General features: G+C 48.6%; 1 protein-coding gene across 1 annotated transcript in view; it reads left to right on the top strand.

Annotated features, from left to right (window-relative positions):
* The first annotated feature begins 883 nt into the window (after positions 1–883).
* Positions 884–16007, top strand: part of LOC115083786 (gastrula zinc finger protein XlCGF57.1-like) — a 48444-nt gene continuing 33320 nt past the window's right edge. The window contains exon 1 of the mRNA XM_029587803.1: positions 884–1092. Within this exon, the coding sequence (XP_029443663.1) occupies positions 1069–1092 (24 nt within the window). The 5' untranslated portion in view covers positions 884–1068. The remainder of the gene's footprint in view (positions 1093–16007) is intronic.

Here is a 16007-nt window from a genome sequence, read left to right as displayed (position 1 = left end):
GATTGGGTCTCCCCAGGGATAGGTGAGTTAATGTGCTTTAGTTTTCTCTTTTTCTTCCCCGGAGGTTTCTCCAAGGAAGAAGGAATGGGTTTGGTGATGGGCTTCACCTCTATACCTAGGGCAAACAGAGGTGGCTCAGGGTTTAGCTCTCACCATACCTTCCCCCCACCCTTCTCACCCTCTTCCTGGCCCGCCATGGCCCGCCAGGGAGTAGCTGGGGTCCCTCCTGTGCTCCTACCTTCAACCCTATTCCCCAGGCTGTATCAGTTACTTTGACTGGAGATGCTTTGTCAGCCATGGTTTCCTTATGGAAAAAGGACAGACCACAAGGGATCTAGGAAGTGGGACTACAACCAAAGAAGAAGTAGGCACTTTGGCCTTTGGGGGCAAAGGAAAAGAAAAAAGAAGCAAACTGTTTCTCTCACTCTTTCTACTATTTTCTTGGAGAGAGAGAGGGGACCTTTAGCTGGATTCAGCCTTATTACCCACTCCAAAGTACCTTCTTGTTGGCAAGGCTGGTTACTCTGCAGCGCTCCCCACCCCCCTCCACTGTGCCTCTGAGGCCCGGCAAGGACTGCTGTGAAGGAAAAACAAGGAGTGAGTGGGGGAGTAGAGAAACGAATCCCTAACCGAGAAGGAGTTTGTATGTATTGAAAAAAAAAAACCCCTGTGAATTGCTGCAGCAAGCTAACTGAACCAGCAAAAGCACACCACCTTTCTTCTGCTGGAGCTAGCCCGGCGCAGAGTGATGACATCTCAGCGGAGGAGGGCTGTTTACCCTAAGCCCACAGACTGGCCTCTGATTAAAGCTCCTCCTTCTCTGTGATGTCATCAGACTGCACTCTCATTGGAAAGGGCCCATCCTTCGGTGTGATGTCATCAGTGTGCACCGGAGAGAACGTGGTGGGAGGGAGCTCTTTGCAAGTTTGATGCTTTTGAAATTGAGATTCAGGAACAACCGAATTTCTTCCCCTTTCCTAGCTACGCAGCTCTGATTGTCAGCTTTATTCAGATCTACCCCAGCCCAATTATTTTCTAATCTTGAAAGCAGCAAAAGCAAAGAGGAAAATGCCTGCAGGAGCTTCTGTTCAGGTAGGAATTGCCCCCCCAACTTCCTATTATTTCTTTATAAATACAGACAGGCCGATACTATAAAGTTCGCTCAGCTGAACGCACCATAGGGGTTTCCTGTCTGCAGCTGGTGGCGACAGAGAACAAACCTTCGTAATGTTTTTCCATTATGTCACATCCACTACAAAGGAGGCATGGTTGGAGGCAGTCCTCAGTATTTTTCTGCGTCTTGAAGTTGTGTATCGACTCAGAGAAAAACAATGTGGTGCCCTCTTTGCTCCTGAGTTAACAACCCCTGGCTTCCTCTCAGTGTGTTCTCTCGGGCTTGATCCCCAGGCCCTCGGGACTCCTGTATAGGAGATCTAGAAACGCTCCAGGTTCTCCCCCAGTTCCTCTGGTCTCCACCCGGCGGTGGGTACAAAAGGGAAAGTGAAAGGAAACCATGGGGGAGGGTTTAAGCACCTGCAACACTGGGGTGGGCCTTCCAGGAGCCGCATCGCTCGGGTGGTGGCGGCAAGGAAACGAACACATTAGCACTGTTCCCTGTATCTACCCGAATCAGTCCAGACTCCTGGGTTTTGCCTCCCCTCCAGCAGATGGAGATAGAGAAAGTTTTAACAGATTCTGCCTTATATAACAAGGTGCCATCCACAGTCTACCAGTATTACTCTGACTGCAGCAGATGGTGGAGGGCAAAACTCACAGTCTGTACTGGTTTCTTGGTTTAAAAAAAAAAGACAGTAGTTTAATCAGGTTTTCATTTAGATTAATTTAAATTTAAAAAAAAAAAAGACAAGAGACTCAGAAGGAGAAGGTCCTTCAGCCTCCCAGGAGGTTGGCAGGTCCTGAGCGAACCATCCCCCCTGGTCTTGGAGGTGGCTGTGGCTAAGGGTTGAGGGCCCTTCCTTTGTCTCGGTGCAACCAAGTTTGGGGTGATACCGGGGAGCCCGGATCACTCAACACAGCAGGACCGCTTCAGGATCCGGACCCAAGAGCAACGGGGCAGATTTGATTAAAAAAAAAAAAAAAGCGTTTTTTTGCTGACCAGTTTTGTTTTTTGTGTTTCCTGGGGCATTCCCTTTCCTTCTCTGCCGTGGCGGTCGGGGAGCATTGGATATTTTATTGTCGTCTTTCTCTGTTTCAAAAAAAAAGTTTTGTCTCTTTCCTGGCTCTCTCATGCTGCACAGAGCATCGTGCGGCTCCGGACGAGCGCACTTCTCGAGGGATGGGCTGTGTTCAGCCTGCATCCCCGGAGGTGAGGGAACCTCCAAGGCTGGCGGGGAGGGGGTGATTCTTCGGGGGAGGTCAGTGTCAATAGTATTTGGAGACCTGCCGGCTCCTTCCTCCAGGCCCTTCCTGCTGAGTGCGGGAACAGGCGCCATTTTAGGCTCCTTCTCCACAGCGTCTCAACTCGCGATGGGGGAGGGTAATCTCCCGCCCCCCTCTGTCTCCCCAGCAGCCCGCACCACGGCCTAAATCTCCTGTGCTTACTGATGCTAATGCACAGGGGAATGATACGGGGATGGATTCTGAGGGCTCTTCCTCTTCTTTTTCATCAGACTTTATTTTATTAATGCATAAACGAATACTTCAGTTCTGTGTTCACTAAAGAGGACCCTGGTGAAGGACCGTTGCTACTTAACAAGGAACTGGAGGGGGGTGGAGTAGATGTAACTCCATTTACAGTAGAAAATGTATGGGAAGAGCTGGAGAAACTGAAAGTGGACAAAGCCATGGGACCTGATGAGGTTCATCCCAGGATACTGAGGGAGCTCAGAAATGAGCTGGCGGGTCCGCTGTGTGACCTGTTCAATAGATCCCTAGAAACGGGAGTGGTACCGAGTGATTGGAGAAGAGCGGTGGTGGTCCCGCTTCACAAGAGTGGGAATAGAGAAGAGGCTGGTAACTACAGACCGGTTAGCCTCACTTCGGTGGTGGGAAAAGTAATGGAGTCGCTGTTGAAAGAGAGAATAGTGAAATATCTACAGTCGGGACAATTGCTGGACCATAGGCAGCATGGATTCACCAGGGGAAGGTCCTGTCAGACAAATCTGATTGACTTTTTTGACTGGGTAACCAAGGAATTGGATCAAGGAAGAGCACTCGATGTCATCTACTTGCACTTCAGCAAAGCTTTTGATACGGTCCTGCACAGGAGACTGGTGAATAAAATAAGAAGCTTAGGAGTGAGTGCCGAGGTGATGGCCTGGATTGCAAACTGGTTGAAGGACAGAAGACAATGTGTGATGGTAAATGGAACTCTCTCTGAAGAGAGAGCGGTTTTAAGCGGTGTACCGCAAGGATCGGTGTTGGGACCGGTCCTGTTCAATATCTTTGTGAGCGAGATTGCGGACGGGATAGAAGGTAAGGTTTGTCTTTTTGCGGACGACACAAAGATCTGCAACAGAGTGGACACGCCGGAAAGAGTGGAGAGAATGAGATGGGATTTAAGGAAGCTGGAAGAGTGGTCGAAGATATGGCAGCTGAGATTCAATGCCAAGAAGTGCAGAATCATGCATATGGGGAGTGGAAATCCGAATGAACTGTATTCGATGGGGGGAGAAAGGCTGATGTGCACGGAGCAGGAGAGAGACCTTGGGGTGATGGTGTCTAATGATCTGAAGTCGGCGAAACAATGTGACAAGGCGATAGCTAAAGCCAGAAGAATGCTGGGCTGCATAGAGAGAGGAATATCAAGTAAGAAAAAGGAAGTGATTATCCCTTTGTACAGGTCCTTGGTGAGGCCTCACCTGGAGTACTGTGTTCAGTTCTGGAGACCGTATCTCCAAAGAGACAGAGACAAGATGGAGGCGGTCCAGAGAAGGGCGACCAGAAAGGTGGAGGGTCTTCATCGAATGACTTATGAGGAGAGATTGAAGAATCTAAATATGTACACCCTGGAGGAAAGGAGGAGCAGAGGTGACATGATACAGGCTTTCAGATACTTGAAAGGTTTTAATGATCCAAAGACTACGACAAACCTTTTCCGTTGGAAAAAAATCAGCAGAACCAGGGGTCACGATTTGAAACTCCAGGGAGGAAGACTCAGAACCAATGTCAGGAAGTATTTCTTCACGGAGAGGGTGGTGGATGCCTGGAATGCCCTTCCGGAGGAAGTGGTGAAGACCAGAACTGTGAAGGACTTCAAAGGGGCATGAGATAAACACTGTGGATCCATAAAGTCTAGAGGACGTGAATGAAGAGTGGGTGGCTCGCGGGAATGACGGCTACTGCCTGGAGATAATACCCTTATTCAATAAACATTCACACAGTTAATGCGACTCCAACAATGCTCTAAACTTCAACGGCAAGAGGAAAAGTGGAAAAAAGGATTTGCATTCACAAAGAAGTGGGGAGTAGCTGTCTTGTTACGGCGGTTACTACCCCGAGCCAAATGGGCCTGATACTTCACTTTTAATACATATCCAGCATAGCTCTCTGCTTCAACGGCAGGGGGAATGAGGAAAAGTGGATCTATATCAAGACAACAACCGACAAGGACTGAATTACATAGTTTGAGTAGACAAAGGCATGGGTGTGACTTGCTTATTGCGGCGGTTACTACCCCTAACTGAGCTAGATATTCATTTGGATGCAGTTCCAACGCTGTTCTCTGCATTAATGGTTGGGGGTGGAGGGGAAATAGAACCAAAAGGTTACTAAGAGCCAAGACTAACAGAAGTATGAGAGAAGAAAAAGTGCAGGGCTTTGCTGGGCAGACTGGATGGGCCGTTTGGTTTTCTTCTGCCGTCATTTCTATGTTTCTGTGTTTCATAAGGCCTTTAAGGCCAGGAAGACCAGTAAAAAGCAAGTTACTAAACCGGTGGATTTCTCGGTACCACTCTCTAAGGCCAAAAAGTGGCCCCGGTCTGAGGGACAAGTGGGGTCCTCAAAAACAAAGCACCCCTTAAGGACCATAGTGCCACAGGACGATTCGGACACGTCCTCAGACACAGCAGACCAGGATGGTCAGCACCTACCAGCCCAGCCCCCGAGTGGGGTAGAGGGTGAGGAGGACCTGCAGCAGAGTGCTGCTTGGGAGTCCCATGTCATCGAGGGAGATGACCCAAAAGTGGTCCACCTGTTCCGAAAAGAGGAACTTGGACCCCTCATTCCCACCATTTTGGGGGAATTAGGGATTGAGGAGCCTCAGGAAGAGTCTCGCTTAGGGGCTATGGACCCTGTTGTTGGGCCTGAGGGGTCCTCCTACATCTTTCCCTTTCCATTTCTCGGCTACGGATCTGCTATTCAGAGAATGGGACACCCCAGATTTGGGGTTACAGGTCACGAAAGCAATAGACAAGCTTTATACTCTGCCAGAGGAGGCTTTGGAGATTCTTCGCGTTCCGAAGGTGGATGCAGCTGTGTCTGCGGTCACGAAAAAAACTACTATCCCGGTCACGGGGTCCACAGCCCTCAAGGATCTGCAGGATCGAAAGCTTGAGCTGCAGCTTAAGAAAATCTTTGAGGTCTCTGGCTGGGGGTCCGAGCAGCAATGTGTAGCAATTTTGCTTTGAAAGCAGAACTCCGCTGGGTGCAACAGCTGCAGGCCAACGAGTCTCTGTCTGAGGAAGAAGTTCTTCAGGCAGGGTGCCTTGAGGCGGTGGTGGCTTATAGTGTGGATGCCCTTTATGACCTTTTATGGACGTCTGCTCGGTCCATGGTTTCCGCTGTCTCGGCACGTGGATTGTTGTGATTGTGAAACTGGGGGTCTGCGGATGTTTCTTCCAAATCCCAGTTGGGGTCCCTGCCTTTTAAGGGCAAGCTGCTGTTTGGAAAGGAGCTGGAAGACATGATTCAGTCCTTGGGCGAGAATAAGGTTCATCGGTTACTGGAAGACAGACCAAGGTCAAGAGGAGCCTTTTCTCTTAGGTCCCGCTTTCACAGGGGTTGACGATCTCGAGCGCCCCGAATGCCCACTTCTTCCTTTCGGCAGAATGCTGGCAGACAGCAGTCATGGTCTCAGCCTTTTTGTGGGCGACGTTTCGGTAGACCTAGTAACTCCCAGTCTATCCCAGGCGGTAAATCTTCACAATGATGGGCAGCCAGTCCATTCCTAGGTTCCATTGGTAGGGGGCAAACTGTCTCTGTTTTACGAGGAATGGGCCAAAATCACATCGGACCAGTGGGTGCTATCTGTGATAAAATACGATTGTGCTTTAGATTTTGCACGCCGACCCCGTCCTCGGTTTCTGATCTCACCATGCGGGTATGCCACAAAGCGTCGGGCGGTAAAGCAGACATTGCAACGCCTTCTCGATCTTGGCGCAATTGTTCCAGTTCCTCCGTCAGCACAGCGAAGGGGCCGTTAATCCATTTACTTCATCATGCCAAAAAAAGAGGGGTCCTTCTGGCCCATCCTAGATTTAAAAGCGGGTCAACAGATGTCTTTGGATACCCCGCTTCCGCATGGAGATGTTACGGTCAGTCATTGCTTCAGTTCGACCGGGGAAGTTCCTAGTATCTCTGGATCCTGACGGAGGCTTATTTGCACATCAGGATCCGGGTGGATCATCAGAGGTTCCTGAGACTTTCCATCCTGGGACAGCACTACCAGTTTCAGGCTCTGCCCTTTGGCCTTACCTCAGCCCCCAGGACATTTACCAAGATCATGGTGGTGGTGGCAGCGCAACTACGCAGAGAAGGGTTCTTGGTGCACCCGTACTTGGACGATGGGCTGATTCGGGCGAAGTCAGAAGTGCTTTGCCAGGCAGCGATCCCCACGTATACTGCAGTTATTGAATGCGCTCGGCTGGGTGGTCAACATGGCCAAGAGTCATCTAATCCCCTCCCAGTCATTGGAATTTTTGGGGGCTTTGTTCAACACCCAAAAAGGGAGAGTTTTCCTAACGTCCGACTGCATTGTCAAATTGCAAGGGCAGGTGAGCCCTCCGAAGGTCTGGGATTACTTTCAGGTTCTAGGTTCCATCACTTCGACTCTGGAGCTGGTTCCATGGGCCTTCGCTCATATTCGGCCTTTGCAGTTAGCATTACTTTCCCGTTGGAATCCGGTTTCTGAACAATTCCATCGGCTCCTGCCGCTGACTGAGTCCGCTCGGTCCAGTCTGGATTGTTGGCTGCTCTCGGACAATTTGAGCTGTGGCATTCCCTTGGTTGTACCGGAATGGACGGTGGTGACCACGGATGCCAGCCTTTCCTGTTGGGGAGTGGATTGTCTGTGGAAATCAATGCGGGGCAGTGGTCTCCAGAGGCGTCTCGATGGTCAATCAGTTGTCTGGAGACCAGAGCGGTACGGCTGGCGTTGCAGGCCTTCCTCCCGCTTCTCAAGGGGAATTCGGTCAGGGTGCTGTCAGACAATGCGACCACGGTGGCTTACATCAATCGCCAGGGTGGAACCAAGAGCCAGCCGGTGGCGACGGAAGCTTGCCTGTTAATCAGCTGGGCGGAGCAGAACCTGCTCAGCATAGCAGCGTCCCACATAGCGGGGGTCAACAACTTTCGCGCGGATTTTCTAAGTCGACATCATCTCGCTCCAGGAGAGTGGGAGCTGGCGGACAGAGCCTTTCAACTCATCTGCGTCAGATGGGGCATCCTTACATGGATCTGATGGTGTCCTTCAAGAATTCCAAGGCTCCGCGCTTCTTTGCTCGCCAAAGAGAAACAGGAGAAGAAGGAGTAGATGCTCTAGTTCTTCCCTGGCCGACGACGGTCCTGCTTTACGTATTTCCTCCTTGGCCTCTAATCGGCAAAGTACTCAGGTGAATAGAGAAACACCCGTCAGACGTGATCTTGGTGGCCGCGTCGGCCGTGGTTTGTGGATCTGGTCAATCTAGCGGTGGAAGGTCCCCTGCGGTTCCCCTATCTTCCGAACCTGCTTCATCAGGGGCCCATCTTGTTTCGACCAGGCCGATCGCTTCTGTCTAGCGGCATGGCTTTTGAGAGGCAGCATCTAAAGGGCAAAGGCTATTCCAATACGGTGGTGACTGATTGCGTAAAACGTCAACTTCCCTGTCTTATATTCGCGTCTGGAAGGTTTTTGAATCTTGGTGCATAGACCGGAGGATTGTACCCACCTGGGCGTCCGTAACAGATATCTTGCATTTCCTTCAGGCAGGATTAGCTAAGGGATTATCGTGTAGTTCCTTGAGGGTCCAGGTGGCAGCTCTTGGTTGTTTGCACGATGCCATACACGGCATAGCGTTGGCTGTGCATCCTGATGTCTCTTGCTTCCTTAGGGGGGCGAAGCATTTGCGCCCACCGGTGAGTTCGGCATGTCCATCCTGGAACCTAAACGTAGTCCTTATGGCTTTGTGTGCGGCGCCCTTTGAGCCTTTGAAAAGGGCAACGTTGAAAGACCTCACGTTGAAAGTGGTGTTTCTAGTGGCGATTTCCTCTGCTCTTAGAGTGTCCGAGCTGCAGGCATTGTCATGCAGGGAGACCTTCATAAGGATTTCAGATTCTGGTGTTTCCTTGCGAACGGTTCCTTCTTTTCTTCCAAAGGTAGTTTCCTCCTTTCATTTGAATCAATCGGTGGAGCTCCTGTCCTTTTCCGATCTGGACAGGTCGGATCCGCTCTCTAAGGACTCGAGGAAGTTGGATGTTTGCAGGGCTCTGCTGTGTTATCTGGAAGTTACTAACAATTTTCGGGTCTTGGATCACCTCTTTGTATTCTGGAGTGGGCCAAAGAGAGGTAATATGACATCTTAAGACTACGATCGCCCGCTGGCTGAAGGAGGTGATAAATTACACACATTTACTACATGGTAGGTCCTTACCAGTGGGGCTTCGGGCACATTCTACACATTCTCAGGCGGCTTCCTGGGCGGAATGTCAACAGATTTCACCACAGGAGATTTGCAGAGCGCCTACATGGAAATCCTTGCATTCTTTTATGAGGCATTACAGGCTGGATGTCCAGGCTCCGGGTGCGGGTAACTTTGGAGAAGGTGTGCTGAGAGCGGGCCTCTCCGTATTCCATCCCAGGTAAGGAAAGCTCTGGTATATCCCAGGAGTCTGGACTGATCAGTGTAGTACAGGAATGAAAATTATCAGGTAAGAACTAATTTTCTTTTAACAGTGGGCTGTGAGTGCAGCAATACCGTGGCAGGAAATTTAGTCAGGAAGTCGACGTGGCAGCATGGTAAGTGGGAGAAGGTGTCCAGCCTGCGGAACCAAGAGGGGTCCTACAGTGACGGGCTCCCTCTGCCCCGTATGTGATTCTGAGATTCTGAGGCAAGAGATCTGCAGGGACCCGGAATGGCTGGGCAACCCTCCTTCCCTGCTAGAAGGTCAGGAGTCTAGTAGCCCTAGAAGATCAAGTGGCAGAAGAGGCAACACTGCCCTTAAGCAGCCTGCCCATGGATCAGGTATCAGTCCACCCTCAGTAGCTTCCTCTGGGAGCCGACAGAGGGAAGTCCCTCAGGAGCCTTCTGAATGTAATTCACTTTGTAGATGCATCAATCATTTTTTCAAGCGATGCCAGGCCAGTTCAGGTGGACAAGGACCCGCCTCTCTCCTAGGAAAGGAACCTCCCCAGAAAAATGCTGGGCTGATACCGGAAGAGCCAGAACGATCACCCAGAACCCCCACACAGGAGTCTGCAGGGAACTCCCCGGTTGATCTGGAGTCGGATCGCTCAGATGACCAGAGTTGTTCCTCTGAAGAAAAGGGAGACCTGGAGGAAGTTTGCCTATTTCATAGGCAGGAATTACCGGCCCTGATCACAAATACTCTGGCAGCTCTCAAGATCTTGGATCCCAAGAAGGTGGAAAGTGTGGAAGGCGATTCCATTCTGCAGCCCTTAACGAAATAATGGTTGATTGGGAGATGCCCCAAGGGCCCTTACAGGATACCAAGAAGTTTGGTAAGGTATATCTACTATCCTAAGAGATGAGAGAATCCTGGCTGAGGATACCTAAGGTAGATGCATTAGTGGCAGCAGGGACCCAGAAAACTACTATTGCGGAGGAGGTTGATGACAACATTATAGGAAGATGAAGACCATCCTGAAGCATTCACATTGCAAGCAGCAGTCTGGGGGGTGGTTACGTCACCAGGGCAGCTGTGCAATGGGCAAAATAACGTCTAGAATTTGATAACAGCACCGATCAAGTTGGGTGGCGTTTCTGGCAGACACTCTTTATGATCTGCTCATAATGTCCTCCTGAGCATTAGCCTCAGAGGTGGCAGTAAGGAGACTTCTATAGATCCACAATTGGTTGGCAGACAAAGCCTTGAAGACCCGTCTAGGCAAGTTACCCTTCAAAGGCGGTCTTTTATTTGGACAAGAGCTAGACAGATTCGTTCCTTAACGTTCTGCAGATCAGTCCAGACCAATGCGGTTTCTTCTCCTACCTGCAGATTGAGGCAGAGGACCAACTTCTTGCCTTTATGCCGCCTCGCTATATAATACGGCTTAGCGCACGAGGTATCTATTTCTCTGTTTCCAGCAGATGGTTGGAGGATTGTTTGGTACAAAAAAAATGAAGCAAGAGTAGGCCTCGGAGCTAACCATCCAGGAAGTGGGTTGTGTTCCTCCTGTGCAGGCCCGGGTCGAGTCGGGAATGGGTAGTAGGGACTAAGGCCAACAGTGTACTTGTCCCTGTCCCCGGGGCATTCAGGGGTTGGCCCTTGTATTTCCTAGCCGCAGAAACTGAAAATGGTACGAAGGATAACAGTGAACGCAGCCTGTGCTTCCCCTCCCCCTCGGAGTACAGGTATGGAGAAGGGGAGGAAGTGTGGACAGTGTGGCTCTGTTTGTAAAACCTGCAACAGGGAAACAGCTTAACACAATCTACCAGAGGTGGGGGAATATTCTGACCATAGCCCTGCGGTCCCATCGCTATGCACACCAGTGGCACAGGTTCCTCGGTGGTCATTAAGCGTGCATAGATCTCCTTTGACCAGCTCTTGCAGGGAAGCCCAGGGACCTTACAGCAGGAGACAGACTCCCTCAGAGAGAGCCTGGTGGAAATTGGAGAGTGATACCGCTCCTCACTGCCACTACCTGAGTCCTCTAGAAGAAGAAGAGTTTCCCGTAGGGGAACTGGAGAAGCAAAGGAGCTAGACAAAGGAGAGCTGCACTCTCAGACAAAGGATTCAGCAGTCAGATTGTTTAGGCAGCATGAAATGTGTGCTCTCATTTCTAAAGTCTCTAAAACTTTTCAGCTGGAGGAGGGGCAGATGGAGGATAGGCCCAGGTGGAACCCAATCCCCACGGACATTAAAAAGCCAGCAAAAGTATTTGTGTTACATGCCACAATTCAAGATACAATAGTGGCAGAGTGGGAAACCCTGGAGCTGGCACTAAAAAACTTTAGAACTATTGAAAGGCTCTATCCACTGCAAAACAGTGAAATATTTAGACACCTCAAATGGATGCTGCTGCAACATTAGCAAAAAGGATCCCAGTCCCAGTAGAAAGAATGTTCAGCACTGAAGGATCCACAGGATCACAAGCTGGACACTTCCACGATGAGATCCTCTGACCTGTCTGGCCTAGCCCTGCAAGCAATAATCTGTGGGGGCTATGTAGTGAGGGCAATGATCTGGTTGCAGCAGGGCAAGCCACGGAAGCTCAGGAGGTAATGGGGGTGGATCAAACACTCCAGGAGTCCAGGACAGCCTTTTTGGCTGATACCCTATATGACCTCATAAGAATCTCATCTAATCTGGTGGCCACATTGGTCATTTCTAGGCACTAGTGGCAAAAGAGCTAGTCAGCAGACTCAGTTTCCAAAGCAAAATGAACCAGGCTGCCCCTTAAATGAAACCTGTTTGGCAAGGACCTAGCCAAAATGGCGAAAGAATTTGGTGAATCAGTGCCACAGAGACTACCAGAAGATAGGAGGCCAATAGCCAGGGGTTCTGGCACTAGACCTCGATTGAGCGAGGTTAGACAATATAGGCTGGGAAGGCCAAGCAGACAAAGCTAAATCTTCCGGGAGGTCGCAGCCCTTTTGAGGCAGCAGACAGGGAAACTGGGAGAGTAATTTCAGATGGGCATCCTCAGGCAAAAGGACCCTCTATCAATTACAGGGTCCACGCCACGATCCCGCCAGTGGGAGGCCACCTGCAAAGGTTTACGAGGAATAGGCCTATATCACAAGCAGCCAATGGGTATTAGAGGTAGTTTGCCAAGGGTATGCATTGGAGTTGAAGGCCCCAATAGGTGAAAGCTATATCAAATCTCCCCTCAGGAGCTCAAAGGAAAAAAAAGATCTGGAAAACGGTAGACAGGTTAATTCAGTTGCAGGCAATTGTACCACTACCACGGCAAGAGCAAGGAGGAGGAAAATAGTTTCTCTATTTTATTGTTACAAAGAAAGAAGGGACGTTTCGTCCGTTACTAGATCTCAAAGAAGTAAACAAATGCCTGAATATACCCTATTTTTGGTTGGAGTCCTAGAAGCACAGTCCATTAAGAAAGGTGAAAAGAAGGCAAAACGATTACCGGCATGGTTAAAAGGAGAGGAGAAAGAAGAAGCTATTTTAGCCAAAAGATCTTCATTCAGAAATTGGAAGAAAGATCCAACAGAAGAAAATAGGATAACGCTTAAGCGTTGGCAAGTTAAATCTAAGACATTGATAAGACAGGCTAAGAGAGAATTTGAAAAGAAGTTGGCCATAGAGGCAAAAACTCACAGTAAAAACCTTTTTAAATATATCCAAAGCAGAAAGCCTGTGAGGGAGTCAGTTGGACCGCTAGATGATCGAGGGGTAAAAGGGGCACTTAGAGAAGATAAGGCCATCGTGGAAAGATTAAATGATTTCTTTGCTTCGGTGTTTACTGAAGAGGATTTTGGGGAGGTACCCGTTCCGGAGAAGGTTTTCATGTGTAATGATTCAGGTGGACAGAACCAAATCACGGTGAACCTAGAAGATGTGGTAGGCTTGATTGACAAACTAAAGAGCAGTAAATCACCTGGACCAGATGGTATATACCCCAGGGTTCTGAAGGAACTAAAAAATGAAATTTCAGATCTATTAGTAAAAATTTGTTACCTATCATTAAAATCATCCATTGTACCTGAAGACTGGAGGGTGGCTAATGTAACCCCAATATTTAAAAAGGGCTCCGGGGTGATCTGGGAAACTACAGACCGGTTAGCCTGACTTCAGTGCTAAGAAAAATAGTGGAAAGTGTTCTAAATATCAGAACATATAGAAAGACATAGTTTAATGGAACAAAGTCAGCATGGCTTTACCCAAGGCAAGTCTCGCCTTACAAATCTGCTTCACTGTTTTGAAGGAGTTAATAAACATGTAGATAAAAGTGAACTGGTAGATGTAGTGTACTTGGATTTTCAGAAGGCGTTTGACAAAGTTCCTCATGAGAGGCTTCTAGGAAAAGTTTAAAAAGTCATGGGATACGTGGCGATGTCCTTTCGTGGATTACAAACTGGCTAAAAGACAGGAAACAGAGAATAAGATTAAATGGACAATTTTCTCAGTGGAGTGCCTCAGGAATCTGTATTGGGACCCGAACTTTTCAATATATTTATAAATGATCTGGAAAGAAATACGACGAGTGAGGTAATCAAATTTGCAGATGATACAAAATTGTTCAGAGTAGTTAAATCACAAGCAGATTGTGAGACTGGAAAATTGGGCATCCAAATGGTAGATGAAATTTAATGTGGATAAGTGCAAGTTGATGCATATAGGGAAAAATAACCCATGCTATAGTTACATAATGTTAGGTTCCATATTAGGAGCTACCACCCAAGAAAGAGATCTAGGCGTCATAGTGGATAATACATTGAAATCATTGGTTCACTATAGGGAAAAATAACCCATGCTATAGTTACATAATGTTAGGTTCCATATTAGGAGCTACCACCCAAGAAAGAGATCTAGGCGTCATAGTGGATAATACATTGAAATCATTGGTTCACTGTGCTGCGGCAGTCAAAAAAGCAAACAGAATGTCGCAGGAGAGATCTGAAGTCCTTGGGTATCGATGCTCTCGTGCAGGTCTGGACGGAGGACAAGCTGCTGAATGCCTTTCCTCCATGTTGGGCAGAATAGTTTTAGGGTCGAAAGTCACAGGGGGATGGTGCATTGGTGGCACCGGATTGGCCCAGGAGACCATGGTATATAGATCTGCGAAGACTCCTGGTAGACTCCCCTCTCCGTCTTCCGGAGCACAGGAATCTGTTGCAGCAGGGATCTGTCCTTCATGAAGATATGACTTGATTTTGTCTTACTGTCTGACCCTTGAGAGGGCTCGCTTGTTGAAGCATGGATATTCTACTGTGGTGATTGCTACCTTGCTATGAGCATGAAAGTTCTCCACTTCCACTTCCTTAGCCTATGTGTGGGTTTGGTGAGTGTTTGACGCTTGGTGTGAAGGTCGAGGAGCGCTTGTTCAGTTAGGATCCCACTCATTTTAGAATTTTTGCAGGAAGGGTTGAATATAGGGTTGGCTCTTAATTCCTTGAAGGTACAGATAGCGGCTCTTGCCTGTTTCAGGGGCCAGGTGAATGGTGAATCCTTATCGTCTCATCCTGATGTGGCCCGTTTCTTGAGGGGAGTGAAACATCTTTGTCCTTCCTTGTGGTTATCGGTTCTTTTGTGGAGTCTTAAAACTTGTGGGAGAGAGCAGAAAGAGAGTCCATCTTACCGCCCTCAGCTGAAGGGACCCGGGGCGTGTGGCAGCTGGCTGTAACCCGACGGCAAACCAACAGCTGAATTGGTGACGTCAGGGGGCGGACCCGGTGAGGGGAAGCAGGAAGCCCTATAAAATCGGGCTGTGTGCAGCGCGCCTAAGGGGCACGCGGCAGGTCAGGCTTTTCCTGGCTTCGCCTGGATTCCGCCTGGAGCCGCCCGGGATTATCTTTGACGGATCACCAAGGTAAAAGTTTCCTTCTCTTTTGACTCTATCTGCGGATCAACTTGTGGGATATTTCTTGGCAATACAGTTGAGGAAGCTGCTAATTTTCTCTGGCGAAAGTTTTTTTCCTTGTACAGTTATGCCCCCGAAGAGGAAGGGAAAGGTGAGGGTATTTCCTTCTCTCCCTCTACCTTCCCCCATTCAACCAGAGATAAGCCGCTTCATGATCTCACCTGGATTTAACAAGGCAGGTACCGAAGAGCCTGGTGTGCCTGTCAGTCAGGGAGGACTGGCAGTGCCGGCAGAGGAGGCCTCCCTTAGTCCTAATACTGGACTGCCACCTGCGCAGAGGAATGGAAATGGGAAGTTTGGAGAAGCTTCTGCAGACATCAGTGTTTCCAGCTCTGTAGCTGGAACTCATGATGTCCGTTTAAAAGATCTGGACTCTCAAGAAGCTGTGGGTGTTGAAGGGAGCAGTAGGAGGATTGGAATTGTTGTCCCCCCACAAAGGGTTGGAGACTCAGCTGACCAACGGGACACCCCCTATCCCATTAAACCGCCCCGCGATGGTCACTTTAGACACTTTATGGGAGATGATGGCCGGCATGCTCAATAGTATTAAAGGGTTGGAGAATAAAGTTGATGCAATGAATACTGGGCACCAAAGAGATTTCTTTCAAATTCAAAAACAAATTAAAGATTCTACTGAAAAGATTATATCATTAGAATTGAATGATAAGAAAAATCAAGATTTTCAATTAGCAGTTGTGAAAGATAGAGAAAATATTGAGGAGAATTGAAAACCTTGAAAACAATTCCAAGCGTCTAAACTTAAGGTTTCTAAACTTCCCCAGGATAATTGGGGAAGTTCCTTTAATTTCCCTAAAAAAGTTTCTTACTGAATGTCTTGGTTTTGTATTAGAGGAGTCTCCTGTAGTAATTAACTGCTATTTTTTACTTAAACCTAGGAATGAGTTACCACAAGAAGCAGATCAAAATGTTTCAAGATGATGTACCTAACTTCCTAGAGGATTCTTTAGCACGGGTTATTGATAGGGGCACTTTGCTTGCAACGTTTTCATCAATTAATGATATAAATCTTGTTATGAAAAAATATTTTGCTAAGTTCCCCATCAATTAC

The sequence above is a fragment of the Rhinatrema bivittatum genome, chromosome 2 (assembly GCF_901001135.1).
Source record: "Rhinatrema bivittatum chromosome 2, aRhiBiv1.1, whole genome shotgun sequence".
Classification (NCBI taxonomy): Eukaryota; Metazoa; Chordata; class Amphibia; order Gymnophiona; family Rhinatrematidae; genus Rhinatrema; species Rhinatrema bivittatum.
Note: the sequence above shows the minus strand (reverse complement) of the source record. Positions and strands in the feature narration are given on the sequence as shown.